This window comes from Mesoplodon densirostris, chromosome 16 (assembly GCF_025265405.1).
Source record: "Mesoplodon densirostris isolate mMesDen1 chromosome 16, mMesDen1 primary haplotype, whole genome shotgun sequence".
Taxonomy (NCBI): Eukaryota; Metazoa; Chordata; class Mammalia; order Artiodactyla; family Ziphiidae; genus Mesoplodon; species Mesoplodon densirostris.
In genome coordinates, this window is record NC_082676.1 from 57408508 (window position 1) to 57425423 (window position 16916).

A 16916-nucleotide genomic window follows, 5' to 3' on the forward strand; every position below is an offset into this window, starting at 1 on the left:
GTATAAAACAAAAACCACTTTTGTCAAGTGTGCATGCCAGCTTCAGCTGAGAATCTTGGGGAACTTTATACACGACACAGAACTACCACTGCTGTTACTGCCTGCATAGTAACAAGAGCTGCTGTCCAGATATGTCCATGGCCCAAGGACTCACCCCCATATTCCCAGATGAGTGCTAGGAGATGAGGTTCTTAAACTAAGATTCCTAATTTGGTGCCCAGCTGAAAGAAAAACCAAGGCAACAAAAGATAGACTTATATGTTGACTCCTGAAATAGTTGAGAATTGACAGAACAACATACAGAGGGGTGGAGAATCCAAGGTGAGTAGGAAGAATGGAATCACAAACTAATTCAACGTACCTTAGCAAAAACAAAACCTACCTAAAAAGAACAGGTCTTGTTTGCCTTCTCTTCTTTAGAATACATATGTTCTGTTCCTAAGAACTCTTCCATATATACATATGGAGCTCATCCTGGATTATTTGGATGGGCTCAGTATAATCACAAGGGTACTTATAAGGGAAAGAAGAAAGAGGGAGCGTCAGAGGAGACGTGACATCAGAAGCTGAGCTGGAGAGATGCAGCCTGAGAAAGGCTTGACCAATCATTTCTGGCTTTGAAGATGATGGAAGGACCATGAGCCAAGGAAGGCAGGCAGCCCCTAGAAGCTGGGAAAGACAAGAGAATAGAGTCTTTCCTAGAGCTTCCAGAAGGAACCAGCCCTGCCCATACCTTGACTTTAGCCCAGTGAGAACCATTTCAGACGTCAGACCTCCAGAAAGGTAAGATAATAAATATGTGTTGTCTTAAGCCACTAAGCTTGTGGTGATTTGTTACAGCAGCCATAGGAAACTTATACAGTCCCATAGAGTTTTTCCTTGTACTGGCAGAATGATGTCCAGCTTCATGTAGCTTTACAATAGCCTTCAGGGCCTGGCCCTTGCTCATCTCCTGTCTCACCTCCCTGGGACCCCACCCAGCTCTCTGTGATCCAGCCAATCTGGCCTTTCAGCATCTTCTGACTTAAAATGTTTCCTCTCTCTCCACGCACCCCTGCAGCTCATTACCTCTTGTTCATCCTGCAGATCTTAGCTCCAAGTTTCACAGGGACATCCATTTGAGAAATGTTTATAGAGTTCTAGGCACTATTCTAGGGGCTGGGAATAGAGAATAAAGCAGGAAGGGTCTCTGCTGTCCTAGGAGGGGTGGAGGAAGACCACAAATAAGTACCCAAATGATTAAACAAGGTCGTTCCAGAGAGTGATGACCAAACAGGGTGCTGAGTTAACGGGCAATTTTCAGTGGCCATCAGGGAAGGCCTCTCCAAGAGGTCTGAGCTGAGACCTGAGTGATGAGCAGAACTCCTTCCTCAGAGGGCCTCCCCTAAAGCCACTTCCTATCAGCTCTCCTTGAATGTTTCTGTCACGGTGCTTACCTGGGATTATGGACTGAATTGTGTCCTCTCCAAATTCATATGTTGAAACCTGAAGCACTAAAGTGACGGTATCTGGAGACGGGGCCTTTGTGGAGGTAACTAAGGTTACATGGAGTCATAAGAGCGCAGCCCCAATCCAAAATGACAGGTGTCCTTATAGGAAGAGAAACGCTTGTGCAGAGAGGAAAGGCCATGTGAGGACACAGTGAGAAGGTGGCCACCTGCAGGCCAAGGAGAGAGTTCTTATCAGAAACCAACCCTGCCAACACAACACCCTGATCTTGGACTTCCAGCCTCCAGAACCGTGAGAAAATGAATTATTGTTTAAGCCTCCAGGTCTGTGGTATTTTGTTATAGCGGCCTGAGCTCGTACATCTGGTTTATAAACCTACGTCAGCCAGACGACTGTCAGAGCCACCCAGATAGTCTCCCGGCCTCGGCTTCTCCTCTTGTCCCTCCTACCGCCCAGTCCCTGCACAGTAGTCACAGAGAACTTCCTGAAATGTAGATCACATTGCGTCACTCCCAATTCAGACTCATTAGCACCACACAGAAGAAACTCCAAATTCCAAATTGTGGCCCCTCTGTCACTCAGACCTTTCTCCCCTCAAAAACACCCACCAAAGAGGCCCCTCCTGTTCCCCAGTCACCAAGCTCCAGCCTCAGGGTCTTTGCACTTGACCTTCCCTCTTCCTGGAGCACATTCCCCGTCTCTGCACGGCTGTCACCTTCTCAGGTCCCCACCCCGCCCTCACTCATCCCACCTTAAGTGGAGCCCTCCCAGCATGGTCTCATTACCCTGATCTAGTCTCCTTGGTTTTCACTGCCCGAAACGGGGGGCGGCGGGTCTGAAGGACAGGGAGCCAGGCCCTCTAGGGTCCATCGCAGAGCTGCCGCGGAGCTCCGTGCTCCCCTTCCTCATCTGCGGGAAAGGGGACAACAATGGTTGCCCGGAGGCTCCAAAGAGTTACAACTGGGAAAGTCGGAAGTACCGGATAAGGATTTGCTAAATAAACAGTATCTCAGGGGAGGCCTCCCGACACCCGAAACTAGGTCAGTTCCATGTTAGACGCTATTGTAACTCCCTGCTCTTCTGCCCCAGGGCCGCTGCCCAGAAAAAACACCCAAGGCGCCCATCAATTTGAATTGCATGTCCGCCCCAATCAGTTCTCAGGATGGGTGCGTCCCGGAACCGCTTGGCCCTTTATTGGCTCCACCCCGCGGCCCCAGCCCGGCGGGGACCGCACGCCCGCTTCAGGGGCGGCCCCGGAGCCCAGAGCCGAGGGTCGCCGCCGCCCGGCCCGACGTGGCGCCGCCACCGCCCCCGGTGCCGACGCTCGCGGGCGCAGCCAATGGCGGCCTCTCCCGAGCGGCGGGCGCGGCCTCCGGCCGCCAGAGGGCGCCGCGCCGGGGCAGCGGAGCCACCGCCACCACCGGTCGCAAAGGGAAGCTGCAAGCAAGCGCCCAGGCCGCCGCCGCCGCCGTTGCCCGCTCACCGCGCGCCGCTGCCTGCCCGCCGGCGCGGCCGTCCCCCCAGGTAGGTAGGTGCCACCGGGCCCCGCCGCCCGCCTGGCCCGCGCGCCGCCTCGACCCCCCGCCCGGCGCCCCCGCCCGGCGCGCGCCCGCGCTGCCTCGTGCTCGCGCGCGGTCGGTAACGGACGCCGGGCGGGGGAGGGGCGGCGCGCTTGGGCCCCCCCGCGGCGAAGCGGCGGCCCTAGGGGCGGAGGGCTCGGCCACAAAGGGCGCGCGGCCCCGGCGGAGGGGCGGTCCGAGCGCGCGCCGCCGCCCGAGCCCCGCGGGCGAGTCGACGCGGGCGGGCGGGTCCCGGTCCCCTGCCTCCCTCCCTCCCTGGGGGCGGTGCGGGGCTCACCCTGGGGGCGCGTCGCCGCCAAGTGGGGCGCAGAGGGCTGCCGCTCCCTCCGTCCCAGCATGTGTTTCCGTTGGCAAAATACCTCCTCTCTGGTTAACTAAAAAAAAAAAAAAAAAAAAAAAGGATTCTTTTTTTCCCATTATTTGTATCTGATCCGGTGATCTAGGACCCCTAATTCAGTACCTTGGGTTTGGGGGCGGGAAGGATGCTCGCGGGGCTCTTGGCTCGTTTATTTCGGGTTACTCCCCACCACCACCACCACCACCCCCTTTTTTTTTTGCGCGGGGCGCATGTCTAGGACGCGCGGCGAATGGTTTCCTGTCTTATATTGTGGATACGGAGACGGCTGAGCTTTAGGTTTCTTTTCCCCACCCTTAAAGAATGAAGACCTGTCAGTTCCCATTAGCGTGAATTTCCTGTTGGGGACGGTCATTGCAGGGGTGTGGTCCAGCTGGAAAGCTCCGGCTGGTCCCGAGAGGTTGCGCCTGCACCCTGATTGGGTGAATTTTTCTGGAGTCGGGTATTTTCCCCGTCCCCCCATATGTAGTTAGGTATTTAAGAACCAAGGGTCTGCCTAAAGGCGATGTGAGCTGCCCAGGAAGGTGGCCACTGATCGCAAGGGACTCTTGAGCGCTTGGAATGTGGCTAGACCCAATGGAGATGCGCTCCCAGTGAAAAAGACACACCTGATTTTAAACACTTAGTAAGGAAAAAAAAGTAAAATACCTCATTCGTAATTTTTTTCTACTTGAATCGTACAGGTTGATATGATAATGTTTTGAACATATTGGGTTAATGCAAATATATTATTAAAATTAATGTCACTGGTTTCATTGTACTCTTTTTTTTAACATAGCTACTTGAAAATTTAAAATTAGATATATGACTCGCATTATATTTCTATTGGACACAGTTCAGCCAGAGCATCAGAATGGGGGCAGGGGTAGCTGGGAGCCTATGGCATCTGCTTATTTTTAACTGCTTTTCTGATGGCACGTGGCCTCCTCTCTCTTAGCCTCTCAAGAACCCCCCTGCTTCTTCCTTCTCACCCTCAACTGAACTGTCGAGCTGATTGCTTATTGAAGATCTTGTTCTAATTTGCAGAATAATTTAAATTAGTGGACAGAATTTTCTTTGTTGAAAAAAATGTCTGTATCTGCTGTGTATTGTAGTCTGGAAATAGTTGTGTAAGATTCGACTCAGAATCACATCATGAGCTATCAAAGCTGAGCTGAATATTTTCAATATTTGTGTGTGTGATGCAAAGAGCATGTTAATTTTCAGGGCCTCTGCCACCTAAATGCCTTCCTCCAAGTTACTGTGGCTTGTGCTTGGGCGCTCGTCCTACCCTGACCTACACCCTTTTCCCTTCCCAGCCCTCAGATGCTGTCAGTTTTTGCCAATAAAAATGGTGGTTGTCAACCATATTGTCCCCAAATTCTTAATTTTGATTAACTGTAAAACTTGCCAGTTTGGGAGGGTTAAATCAATGTTAAGTGGGAGAGAATCAATTACTATAGATCCTCAACTTTAAGAATGGTGAGAATGACTTTTGCTAAGTTGTGAGCATTCCAATAAAGGACAAGGTAGAAACAGAATATGTCTGTATTCTGTTGCCTTGGTTACTCTAGAAGGGCTTTCGAGAGAAAGTATGATGTATGGAGACTTGACTTCCAGATAATATCTTGAGGTGTTTTTTTTGGTTTGTTTTTTGTTTTTAAATGAAAGTACTTTTTCTCCAGACTCTTGGGGTTGGAAGTGAAATTTATTTTCTCCAAAGTGTGATGTGTTTACAAATCAAGAGGAAAACTTTAGATAGTATTTTTAGGGGGAAGAAATAGTAAAACATTAATTCAGAAGTTTAAAAGTTTATTCTTGTGGGGCTTTCCTGGTGGCGCAGTGGTTGAGAGTCCGCCTGCCGATGCAGGGGACGCGGGTTCGTGTCCCGGTCCGGGAAGATCCCACATGCCGCAGAGCGGCTGGGCCCGTGAGCCATGGCCGCTGAGCCTGCGCGTCCGGAGCCTGTGCTCCGCAACGGGAGAGGCCACAACAGTGAAAGGCTCCCGTAATGCAAAAAAAAAAAAAAAAAAAAAAAAGTTTATGCTTGTGACAATACATCTGTTTTATTTTTATTATTATTTTAAATTTTATTTTATTTATTTATTTTTGGCTGTATTGGGTCTTCGTTGCTGCGCGCGGGCTTCCTCTAGTTGCATGGAGCGGAGGCTACTCTTCCTTGTGGTGTGCGGGCTTCTCCTGTGATGGCTTCTCTCGTTGCGGAGCACGGGGCTCTAGGCATGCGGGCTCTGGAGCGCAGGCTCAGTAGTTGTGGCGCACGAGCTTAGTTGTTCCGCGGCATGTGGGATCTTCCCAGACCAGGGCTTGAACCGATGTCCCCTGCATTGACAGGTGGATTCTTTTTTTTTTTTTTCTTATTTATTTATTATTTTTGGCTGCATTGGGTCTTCGTTGCTGCGCGCGGGCTTTCTCTAGTTGCAGCGAGTGGGGACTACTCTTCGTTGCGTTGCGTGGGTTTCTCATTGCAGTGGCTTCTCTTGTTGTGCAGCACGGGCTCTAGGCGCATGGGCTTCAGTAGTTGTGGCACGCAGGCTCAGTGGTTGTGGCTCACGGGCTTAGTTGCTCCGCGGCATGTGGGATCTTCCCGGACCAGGGGCTCAAACCCATGTCCTCTGCATTGGCAGGCGGATTCTTAACCACTGCGCCAACAGGGAAGTCCCGGCAGGTGGATTCTTAACCACTGTGCTGCCAGGGAAGTCCCAATACGTTTGTTTTAATTCACACACACACGAAGCATATTAAGTGGAGGTGAAAAGTTTCTTTGATATAAAAAAAACAAGGCCACTTGTCCTTACCAGGTTTTGCCCCAACAAGAAATTTGCTTTTTAATTTTATTATGAGTTTAATGATGTGTTTTTAGTTAATTGATTACTATTAATTTCACATATCTTTCAAAGCTTTGGGAACCAGGTAATGGATGCAGTAAGAGAGAGGCAGAAATTTTTCTGTTTCACAAATAAGGAAGTGGAACTTTTGTGTTTTATTAGAATACCTGAGTCTGGAGCAGGAGAGTAATGTGGCACTTCGGAATACCTCCTCTGCAGTCCTGGACATGTCACTGACCCAGGGTCTGGGCGCCCCTGGGCAAGCTGTTTGGAAGATTTCACATCTTTCTTGTTCATTCCTCCCATACAGGGTTCCTGTATGAGGTGAGATGTTCCCTGGGCCTTAGGAGGGCTGGGCCCTATAAGGGGCACCTGGCACATGTTATTATATCTGACAGCAAGTTCAAAATGGATAGCTCGGGGGCGCAGGGGTGGGAGTGTGGCAAAAATATGAAATTTCTTTCTTGATGTTGTTTAGCACAGCCTTCATCATGGGGGTTTCATTTTCAGTAAAAGGGGAAAACTGTCTCATAAAGTATCCAGTAGGAGTTTGAGTGTTCCAAGAAAGTGATAGAACATCTGTAATAATGTTTCCCTCCCTGGGTTTGTGGTCACTGAGGGATGTAATATATCCATGTGCTTTTATAAGTGTTACCAGAGTGAACGATCACTGTTGCAAGCTGGGGTGACAGGAACTTTAACTATTTTGTGTGCGTGTTTGTTTATGCCGTTACCATGACAGGCTTGAGTCTGAGGGTAGCATTGAATACAGACTGGAAATTATAATTTTTCACTTGAAACTTAGGAATAGCCTTTTAGGCAAAAATACAGGCACTGTGCCGCATTCCCTGGGTCACCTTCTCTGGTCCTGTGTGAAGGTGTCTCGGAAGTAAGGCTGTTTAATATTTATTCCTTGCATCTAAACACGTGATGTTGTGGGCGGAGCGTATTTCCATTCAAAGCTCTGGCCCCTGAGTGCTATCCTAACTCTCTGTGTCCACACCATGGACACCCTCTGCTTGTCTGAGTTGCTTTAAATCACGTCCCTTGCACACGTCATCGTGTGTGCCTGCGTGTGCAGAGACGTGTGTTTGTCCTGTTCCTCTCGAGTGGCTTTGAAGTGCCCACCTGTCTGTCACAGCTGCATGTGTTTTTCAGAGCCCAGCCCAGGGCCAGCGTAGCCGTGCTCGACCTCCTGGCACACGCGGTGTGGAATTGCTCTGTGGATAGGAATTCAGGCTCGGAGCCAGCCTGGCCGGCTCGGTCACTTCCAGGCTGTGTGATCCTGGACTGTTTGCGCCACTTCTCTGTGCTTCCGTTTCCTCTTAAGTACCTACCTCTCAGGGTTCTTAGGAGGATTAGATGATTTAATATGTGTAAAGAACTTCGAACAATACCCGGCGTCCACTAAGAGGCTTCAGTGTTAACTATTATTTCCATCTCTACCGGATATTGTAGTCACATTTCGTTTCCTTGGTGTTTTCTGGTAAGGGGAGCTAGTTTATGAAGTTACCATGTAAGGCCAAAATTTCATGGTTTAGCATTTCATGGTTTAGTTATAGCTTTGTACTGGACTTCACTATAATGGGTTCCACCTAACAAGTACGGAATAAATATGTAAGGAATTATACTGGAGAACCAGGGGACCTTTGCTCCTGTAAAACTTCAGAGTGAGTAAGGAACTTAAAATCAGCTGATTCCAGAAAGGTGATGTATGTTCCAGCTTGCAAGAGTTTAGTTAATTGAATGAAATTCCTATCTAATTGAGTTTCTGGCCTATTTTATTTATTTATTTTTACTGTTCAAAGCCCCCACCCCCATCTCTTTTCCTTTTTGTTTAAGGAGAAGGTGTGGCTGACTTGCTTTTCCCCTCTTGGCAATGAATGAAACCCTTCACCACACTCCTTGAGCTGCTTACGGTTTCAGGTTTTTCTCTGTCACTGTCTCTGGTTGATTCTCACCCTATTGATTTCTCCGTGCTTTGCTCCCTAAGGAGGTGGGGTCCACCTCAGCCGGACCTGCTGGCCTCTGGTCACATCCTCTTGGCCCCGTCCTTTGGTTTGTCACGCTTGCCTTGAGTGAACGGCAGTACCAGGTACTTTATACGGAGCGTTGTCTTTATGCTTGGCCACTTCATTCATTCTTCATTCAAGTTTTCATTGACTTGGACCCAGAGAGTGTAAGGTGATCAGGACTAAGAAAAATAGGGGGCCCCTGGAAGGGAATGATGGGGTGAGAGTGGGGTGTGGCAACAGAGTTGTGGGGGAGGGACGGCCTTTAAAGCTGACACTGAAGCCAAGACTCTGGGGTGAAAGGCCCGTGCAGATCTGGGGAGAGTGTTGTGGGCAGAGGGAACAGCAGGCACGAGGTCCCAGAAGCACAGAGCCCTTGATTCATCCCAGGAACCCACAGGAAGAAGGCCAGTGCGACGGGCTGGGTGAAGGCGGCGTCACAGGCAGGGGTCTAGATTTGATTCTGAGTGCCCAGGGGACGCCGGCAGAGGATTTTAAGCAGGGCTGCAATAACTGATTTGTGCTTTTAAAGAGCGTTCCTTTCAGTTTCGTGTGGGAACTGCATGGGGGAGGGGACAGTGGAGAGGATAGGGAGCTGAGAGCAGAGGTGGGAGAGGAGGATATTTCGATCCACCTGTGGCTCAGGTGGAGGTGGCAGAGGAGGTTTGAGAACTGACAGATTTGGGGTGTCCCGCATGTATTTTGACGGTATCACTGATGGAGCCTTTGTCGGTGGATTGACTGGATGTGGTGAGAGAATGGTTTCCGGTTTGAGTAATTGGCCAGAAGGTGGTTTTAGTACTAAGAAGGTAAGTTTGGGCAAAAGGTTAGTCTTGGGAGGAGGGCGTAGGATTAGGGGGCATTCTAGTTAAAAACGCTGAGTAAAGGTCACAAACTGACCCAGAATTTTGTATGCGCCTTATGTATATCAGTGTAGGATAGAAGGCCATTTTATAAATGGTGTTTGGGCAACTGGTAGCTATCTGGGAGGGAGACACACACACACACACACACACACACACACACACACACGTATCCAGTTTATGAAAAAAATTTTTTTTAATGGAACAGTGAGAATAGTAGTAGAAGAAAATGTGGAGAATTATTTTATGATCTCAGAGTGGTGCAGGCATTTCTGAGTATGTCAAAATCCAGAAGCCATAAAAATAAGTATTGATAAACTCAGCTACTTAAAAATAAAACTTTTGGTATCAAAAAGTACCAAAACTGGGACTTCCCTGGTGGCGCAGTGGTTAAGAATCCTCCTGCCAATGCATGGGATACGGGTTCCATCCCTGATCGGGGAAGATCCCACATGCTGCGGAGCAGCTAAGCCTGTGAGCCACAACTACTGAGCCCACGTGCCACAACTACTGAAGCCCGTGCACTTAGAGCCCGTGCTCCGCAGCAAGAGAAGCCACCGCAGTGAGAAGCCCGCGCACCAAAATGAAGAGTAGCCCCTGCTCGCCGCAACTAGAGAAAAGCCTTTGCTGCGCACAGCAGCAAAGACCCAATGCAGCCAAAAAAAAAAAAAAAAACCATAACCAATGTCAAAAGATTGACATCACATTGGAGAAAATAATAATAACATCACAAAGGACTGCTTTCCTCAACACATAAAGAACTTCCATAAGTCAGAAAAGCTCAGCCTGGAAGAAAAATGGGTGAAGGAAATGAAACAGTTCATGGAAAAGGAAGTGCAAACAGCTCTTAAATCTGAAGAGGTGTTGGGCCTCACTAATGATAGACTAGAGCAAGCAGGACCCCAGCCACAGTTATCACACTGTTTCTCGTATCCCTGACAGCGATGGAAACATTTGATAATTTCTTGGTGAAGGGGCAAAATAGAAACCCTTGTGCACTGGTGGTGGGTAGGGTCAGTTGGTAAAACTTGGCAGTAGCTGGCAAAATAAAGAAATGTACATACCCTTCATTCTACGGAAATTCTTTGAAGATATGCATATATGAAATGTTCTGTGTACCTGGTGAACTTTTTTTTTTGATGTTGGGGGTAGGAGTTTATTAATTAATTAATTTATTTTTGCTGTGTTGGGTCTTCGTTTCTGTGCGAGGGCTTTCTCTAGTTGTGGCAGGCGGGGGCCACTCTTCATCACGGTGCGCGGGCCTCTCTTGTTGCGGAGCACAGGCTCCAGACGCGCAGGCTCAGTAGCTGTGGCTCACGGGCCCAGGTGCTCCGCGGCATGTGGGATCCTCCCAGACCAGGGCTCGAACCCGTGTCCCCTGCATTAGCAGGCAGATTCTCAACCACTGCGCCACCAGGGAAGCCCAACCTGGTGAACTTTTAAAGACTGGAAACAACCAAAATGTCCATGACTAGGGGGCTGGTGACGTTATGGTGCAGCCATACCATAGAGCACATTGCACGGCTGTTAAAGGTAATGCAGCTTGATACGTGCTGATATGGACTGACCTTCAAGATATGAGGTACCAATTGAGAAAAGCAAGGTGCAGAACGCGTTAGGAGCCCCAGTTTGTATAAAAAAATAACGTATGCACAGGATATTTTTAACTTTTTATTTTGAAATAATTATAAACTCACAGGAAATTGCAAAACTCGTATATAGAATCCCATGAACCCTTCATCTGCTTCCCCCAATGGTGCCATCTTACCTAACTGTAGTGCAATAGCAACGTCAGGAAACTGACATTCACATAATACTGTTAACCAGACTACAGACCTGACTCAGTTTTACATTCACTCGTGTGTGTATGTGCACACGCCTGTGTGTGTGTGTGTGTATCTATGCAGTTTTATCCCATGTATAGATTCATGTAACTACCATTATAATCAAGATACAGCTTGGTTCACACAGTGTCTTTGTCAGGACACATAACAAATCAGTAACAATGGTATTGATTGATTGCCTTCACAGGGCAAATAGGTGGTTGAATGACAGGGTTGGGAAGGCGACATTCCTTTTCACTGTCTTTAAACTCCTGCTCTCCGGAACAGTGTGTGATGTCTGGACACCCAAGTAGAACTACCAGGTAGAGGGTATCTAGCAAGCTCTGCCAGGGGACAGACGTGGGAGTTGTCGGACCCTAGATGAGTGTATTTAACATCTGGGCAGAGCAGGAGGTCCCTGAGGGGAGAGGGTGCCTGAGGGAAAGGGGGTCTGATGACGCCCCAGGGCCCTCACATTTAGAGGTCAGCTGGAGATGAAGCCCCTGTTTTGAGGAGACAGTGGACACCTGTCATGTGCTGCTGAGTTTGAAGAAGGAAAGTGATTGTTGGATTAACTTTATCAAATTCTTCCTCACTTGAAAATTGAGGCCAGATTTTGTTGACTGGATCTGAAAATAAGATGGTGTATAAAGCCTTTATCGTTTTCTTTTAAAATGAGATGGGGGGTGGGGAGGCTTTATTTCAAAGGTAAAACTAATCTATGGTGGAAAAAAAATCAGAACAGTGATTCCTGGGCTGGGGGTGGGGCAAGGATTGGCTAGAGAAGGGGCCTGAGGGAACTTTCTGGAGTGACAGTGATGGTGTGTCTCACCACCGGGGTCTGGGTTACATGAGTGTATCGTTTGTTAAAAGTTGCCTTAAGTTGTGTGCATTTTACCTTAAAAAACTGTAAACAAGTGTGGAACCCCAGGTAATGATATGTATGCTGAAGTGTTTAATGGTAAATTATAATTGATGTCTGCCACTCAGTTTGCAGTTTACCAAAATTGGGTTGGTAGATGGACGGAAGTGTGGGCAGATGTAATAAATATAGCAAAATATTAATTGTAGGATATAGGTAGTATAGAGGTATATGTTGTTCATTGTAAAAAAATTTTACTGTGTGTGTAAAATTCTTCATAATAAAATTTAGGGGGAAAATCTACAGAACATGAAATGCCCTGCCATATTATATTTAAACATCACCTGATGTTATGTCTTCAAATCTTTAAACATTTAAAGGAGGCATGGTATTTCATGCTGTTAAGAATCTGCGTCTTATTTTCTCTTAATCACTTGCTTGAGTTGTCAGCTCTCTTCCACCTGCCCTTTATCCTTAAGAGGGCAAGGTTCAAGGTTTTTCAAGCACTTTCTGGGGAAATAGCTCTAAGGCTCTTAACTTGGCGGATTATCATTACCCCGGAGTTCCTTCTGAGCCAACAGATTTACTTTTTGAGTGAACCTCAAACTAATTCCCCACCCCACCAGACTGGGGTTGGGAGACATATGTCCTTCACAGAAGGAGAGGGGATGCTTCTTGTCTTTGGCTTCACTTCTTTTGTCCCAGTCCCTCTGGCCTGACCACCCTGGACCCCCAAGTGCAGCTCTGGGTGCCTTTGAGCTCTAAGGTTCTGACTCTGTTTTAAGTAAAATAGAAGAAAAAGGCTGGGTGACCCGGTAAGTCATCTTTCTAAGGAAGGGCTCAGAAGCTACATAGACTTCTTCTTTTTTAATATTCTTTTTTTTTTTTAACCCCACATTTGTTTATTTATTTATTTTTGGTTGCGTTGGGTCTTCGTTTCTGTGCAAGGGCTTTCTCTAGTAGTGGCAAGCGGAGGCCACTCTTCATCACGGTGCACGGGCCTCTCACTATCGCGGCCTCTCTTGTTGCGGAGCACAGGCTCCAGACGCGCAGGCTCAGCAGTTGTGGCGCACGGGCCCAGTTGCTCCGCGGCATGTGGAATCTTCCCAGACCAGGGCCCGAACCCATGTCCCCTGCATTAGCAGGCAGCTTCTCAACCACTGCACCACCAGGGAGGCCCCGTAGACTTCTTTTAGTACTTTCTTTTCCCAGAGATCATTTGTTTACAAGGTTAAAAAAAAAAAGTTTTAAAGGTCTGCAGTGAAAAGACGCTGTCCCACCCCTTTCCCTGAACCCCTGGGTTTCTCTCACTGCTGTAGCTTTCTGTGATCCCATCTGGAGCTATTTTGTGTATACACAAACAAATATGAACATATACCCCTTCCCCCTTTTAAAATAACAGAACAGGGTCTTACTGTGGACACTTGCACTTTGCCTTTTTTTCCCTCCAGCACAATTTATTCAACCATTTCCTTTTTGACATGCATTGAGTTAATTTCCCATCTTTTTTCTCTTAGAAATAGTGCCTCTTTAAAGAACCTTGTAAATATTCATACATATGAATTAAACAATTTTTTATTATGGAAATGGCCAGACATGTTCAAGTAGAAGAATGAACCCCACATACCCTCCCCTCATCCAGCTGGAGCAGTGTCCCATGTTTTTGCTACTCTTGTTTCATGCTCACCCATTTACCCCCCTTTAAGCTAGACTATCTTAAAAACAAATTCCAGAAACAATGCTGTTTTACTTCAGTATAACGGGCTTTTTAAACTTTTAATTCTGGATAATTTCAAACATAGTATTTTAAGGCAAATACCAGGTATACATGTAAATAGCAATACTTCAGCAAAGTAACCAACTTTTAGATACAAGATCAAAATATTTAGAACTGACAGATATTTAAAAGACAAAAACCAAAAGCTACAAACTTCTAGTTATCAGATAAACAAGTGCTAGGGATATAATGTACAATGTGATAAATATAATTAACACTGCTGTATGAAAGTTGTTGAGAGGGTAGATGAGTTCTCATCACAAGGGAAAAAATTTTTTTTCTATTTCTTTAATTTTGTATTTATATGAGATGATGGATGTTCACTAAACCTATTATGGTCATCATTTCATGATGTATGTAAGTCAAATCATTATGTTTTACACCTTAAGCTTATACAGTGCCGTATTTCAATGATAATCTCAATAAAACTGGAAGGAGAAAAAATAAAAGACAAAAAGTATTAGCACCAGTTATGAGCCTCCAGGGTATTCCAGCCTCCCTCCCCACTCTACACTTGGAAAAAAGGTAGACTTAAAAATAAAACTTGCTTACAAATGGTAAGCAATAATGAAACGAAAACATTTCACCTCTGTACTTGAAACGTGGGTGCCATTTCCCTGTCACGTGGGTCCAAATACATGGTTTATGTGACACGATGTCCTCTCAGCATTAGCTCTCAGTAGTCCTCATCCAGGGGTGACTGTGTGGACCCCCCAGCCCCTCCCCACCCCCGCCAAGGGGCATTTAACAATATCTGGAGACACTGGTTTGTCACAACTGAGGGGAGGAGGTGCTCCACCTCCTCTACGGGCATCCAGTGGGTAGAGGCCAGGATTCTGCCAGCATCCTGCAGTGCACAGGACAGCACTCCGTACTAGAGAACTACCTGGCCTGAATGGCTGAGGTTGAGAGACGCTAGTTTAGGACATTGGGAGACGATGTTTTATCCGAGATCTCTTCTCTGTGGTTCTCCCGTTGCTTTCTGGGAACTGCTTAATGAACGTCAACTAGTCAGGTTAAATACTCACGGTGTTGACCTTTGCCAGTGTTACATTGAAGGTAAACCCTTACCTTCCAGAAAATTCCAATTAAAGTAACTTCACTTAGATCCTTATTCTATCAGTTGTACGAAGAAGGATTGTTTCAAAAAACACAGATAAGGTTTAGACTCTGCTCACAAGGAAGTCAAAACCCCTCAGAGGCAAGCGGACGTGAAACCATTTTGCTTCTGGAAAGCTTCCAGAAGCAAAACAAGGCCAGGACTGTTCTCGTGGCTGCTTCCGCGTGCGTAGAGACAGACCGGGAACAAAACCTGTCGTCGAAGGAAGGAAGGTGAAATGGGGAGAGAGAGATGACTTTAGCGTGGGGATTGTTTAGGAGGGGCCTGCAGCGTCTGCGCGGCTGTTAAGTGGAGTGAGCAGAGTGTGGAAGCCCTCTGCTCGTGGCGCACGAGATGGTGGGGACCACAGGCACAACTCAGGTGGTGTCCTCGGTGTCCAGGACCCTAGTCAAGGCGGTGGAGATGGACATGTCCACAGCTAATCATGTGACAAGACCTAGATTATGGGTGTTTTAACCGGGGTCCAGGAGCCCCGTGCCTTGTGTAATTTCTTGCCTGTTTCTTTCCAGATTTCTCCTTTAGAAAGTGGATGTGTGGGATAACATGTCCAGTGTGTCCGAGGAGAGAAGAAAAAGGCAGCAGAACATTAAGGAAGGACTGCAGTTTATACAGTAAGGGCTCACCGCGTGCCTCGTGTTCTCGTCATGGAGGAACTCCTTTTGGTGTGACTGTGCACGTAGCAGGGATTAGGAAACCTTTAGTTATGTTTCAGAAGTCCTGTTCTTTTGGGTTAGAAATTAGATCTTTTTGTTCCAGCAGTGTTTTCTGCTCTTGGACATTGATTTCTTTGTGTTCTGAACTGGATCTTGCTGTCGCTGATTTTTAGGGCTGAAATCCTTAAGTATCCTCTAAAATGTTAGACTGAGGAATTTGAACCTAATCTTGTAAGAACAGTTCTGATGAGTGAAAATCAACATCTGTCAGCACACAGGGCTTTTGTGATCACACTCTTTCTGTTAAGAAGCTCGGTCTCTAACTGGCCTTCGTGAAGCACGTCAGTGACAGGACCACAGCCCGGGTGGCCATGTCCAGGCAGAAAGGCCTCTTTGTCCCTCCTGGGAAGGGGACATTCTTCCCCTCTGTTCTATAGTAAATTGAATCAAATAGTACTAGTGGTTCTATACTACTTTAAAACTTTTTCGGCATTTGAAGAATTAGGCTGTCTTTAATTAGGAGTAGATTTGCAGGGAAAATGTTATACTTAAGAAAATACAAAGGAATAGTTTTAGATTTGTTTTTCATGACTACAGTTATATGTGAATAATGGTCGTAAAGGAGAAGTAGGTCTTTAAAATGTGCTTTGAACCAGTGGTGAGCTCATGAGAACCTCAGTTTTAAGATGACTCCTGGGTGAACAAATCCTGATAAGAACCTGCTCATCAGAATTGATTTGTTTCTTCTTCTTAGGTCACCGCTGTCGTATCCAGGAACACAGGAACAGTATGCGGTAAGGACTCTGGGAAGGTCTGCTTGAGAACTCCACAAGTAGCCTGTGAACTGCCACATGTAGCCTGGGTTGGCAAACCCAGATGTGGTCCCGTCTGTTTCATAAATAAAGTTTTATTGGAACACAGCCACGCCCATTTGTCCATGTGTTATCTGTGGCTGCTTTCACGACATGGTGGTTGAGACAGAGACCTTATGGCTCACATAAGCCTCAAATCCCTACTATCTGGGCATTTACAGAAAAAGTTTGCTGACCCGTGTATATATAAGACAAAGTTGTTTTTTTCTGGCGTACTTGGACAGTTGTCCTATTTTTTCCTTCCTCTATTAGTGTAGTTTTGAATTAATTTCTTTTGAGCCACTTGACAATTACTTTTAGCCTTTCATTTCATCGAAAATGAGGGGGACAGAATATGCTGAGAGGGAGAGTGCAGAGTATCTTCTGTTCTTCCTTAGAAGAGAAGTTGTAACAGAAGTAAAGAGGTGACTGGGTAATTAGGGGAAAGAGCTAGAGAGGAATCTAGTTAGTTAGAGAGAAAGCCCAGCTGACTGGGTCTTGGGCTAAAGGCCCTCAGTTCTGCAGACCGTTAGTTCCCCTGTGGCTTTGCATCTCTGTGGGTTTTGGTGCTACTGAATGTCACTCCTTTCTCTCTGCCTCCCTCCCTCCCTCCCTCTCCGTTCATTTCAATCTCTCCCTTCCTTCCTTCCTTGTCTCCAAACAGACGTAGAACTGTAAAGTATGAGGACTAGCAATCACATGGAGCAATCCTTTCATTTTACAAACGTGCAGTTGGGGTCCAGGGA

The 16916-nt window shown here is 46.9% G+C and overlaps 1 protein-coding gene and 1 long non-coding RNA gene across 3 annotated transcripts in view; one reads left to right on the forward strand and one right to left on the reverse strand.

The window, feature by feature from the left end:
* Positions 1–515: 515 nt before the first annotated feature.
* LOC132503566 (uncharacterized) lies at positions 516–2314 on the reverse strand. The gene is made up of 3 exons (XR_009534624.1): positions 2235–2314; positions 1437–1657; positions 516–669 (listed from the first exon to the last, which is right to left on the reverse strand). It is a non-coding gene; the product is annotated as an uncharacterized LOC132503566 (long non-coding RNA).
* Positions 2315–2850: 536 nt separating this feature from the next.
* ZC3H7A (zinc finger CCCH-type containing 7A) overlaps positions 2851–16916 on the forward strand; it is a 35329-nt gene continuing 21263 nt past the window's right edge. Inside the window, exons 1-3 of one of the 2 annotated variants that reach the window (XM_060077818.1) lie at positions 2851–2973; positions 15176–15277; positions 16074–16113. In XM_060077818.1, coding sequence (XP_059933801.1) covers positions 15210–15277; positions 16074–16113 — 108 coding nt within the window. In that variant the 5' untranslated portion in view covers positions 2851–2973; positions 15176–15209. Of the gene's footprint in view, positions 2974–6454; positions 6534–15175; positions 15278–16073; positions 16114–16916 lie in introns of those variants that run through there. The other variant, XM_060077819.1, reaches the window with a different exon arrangement.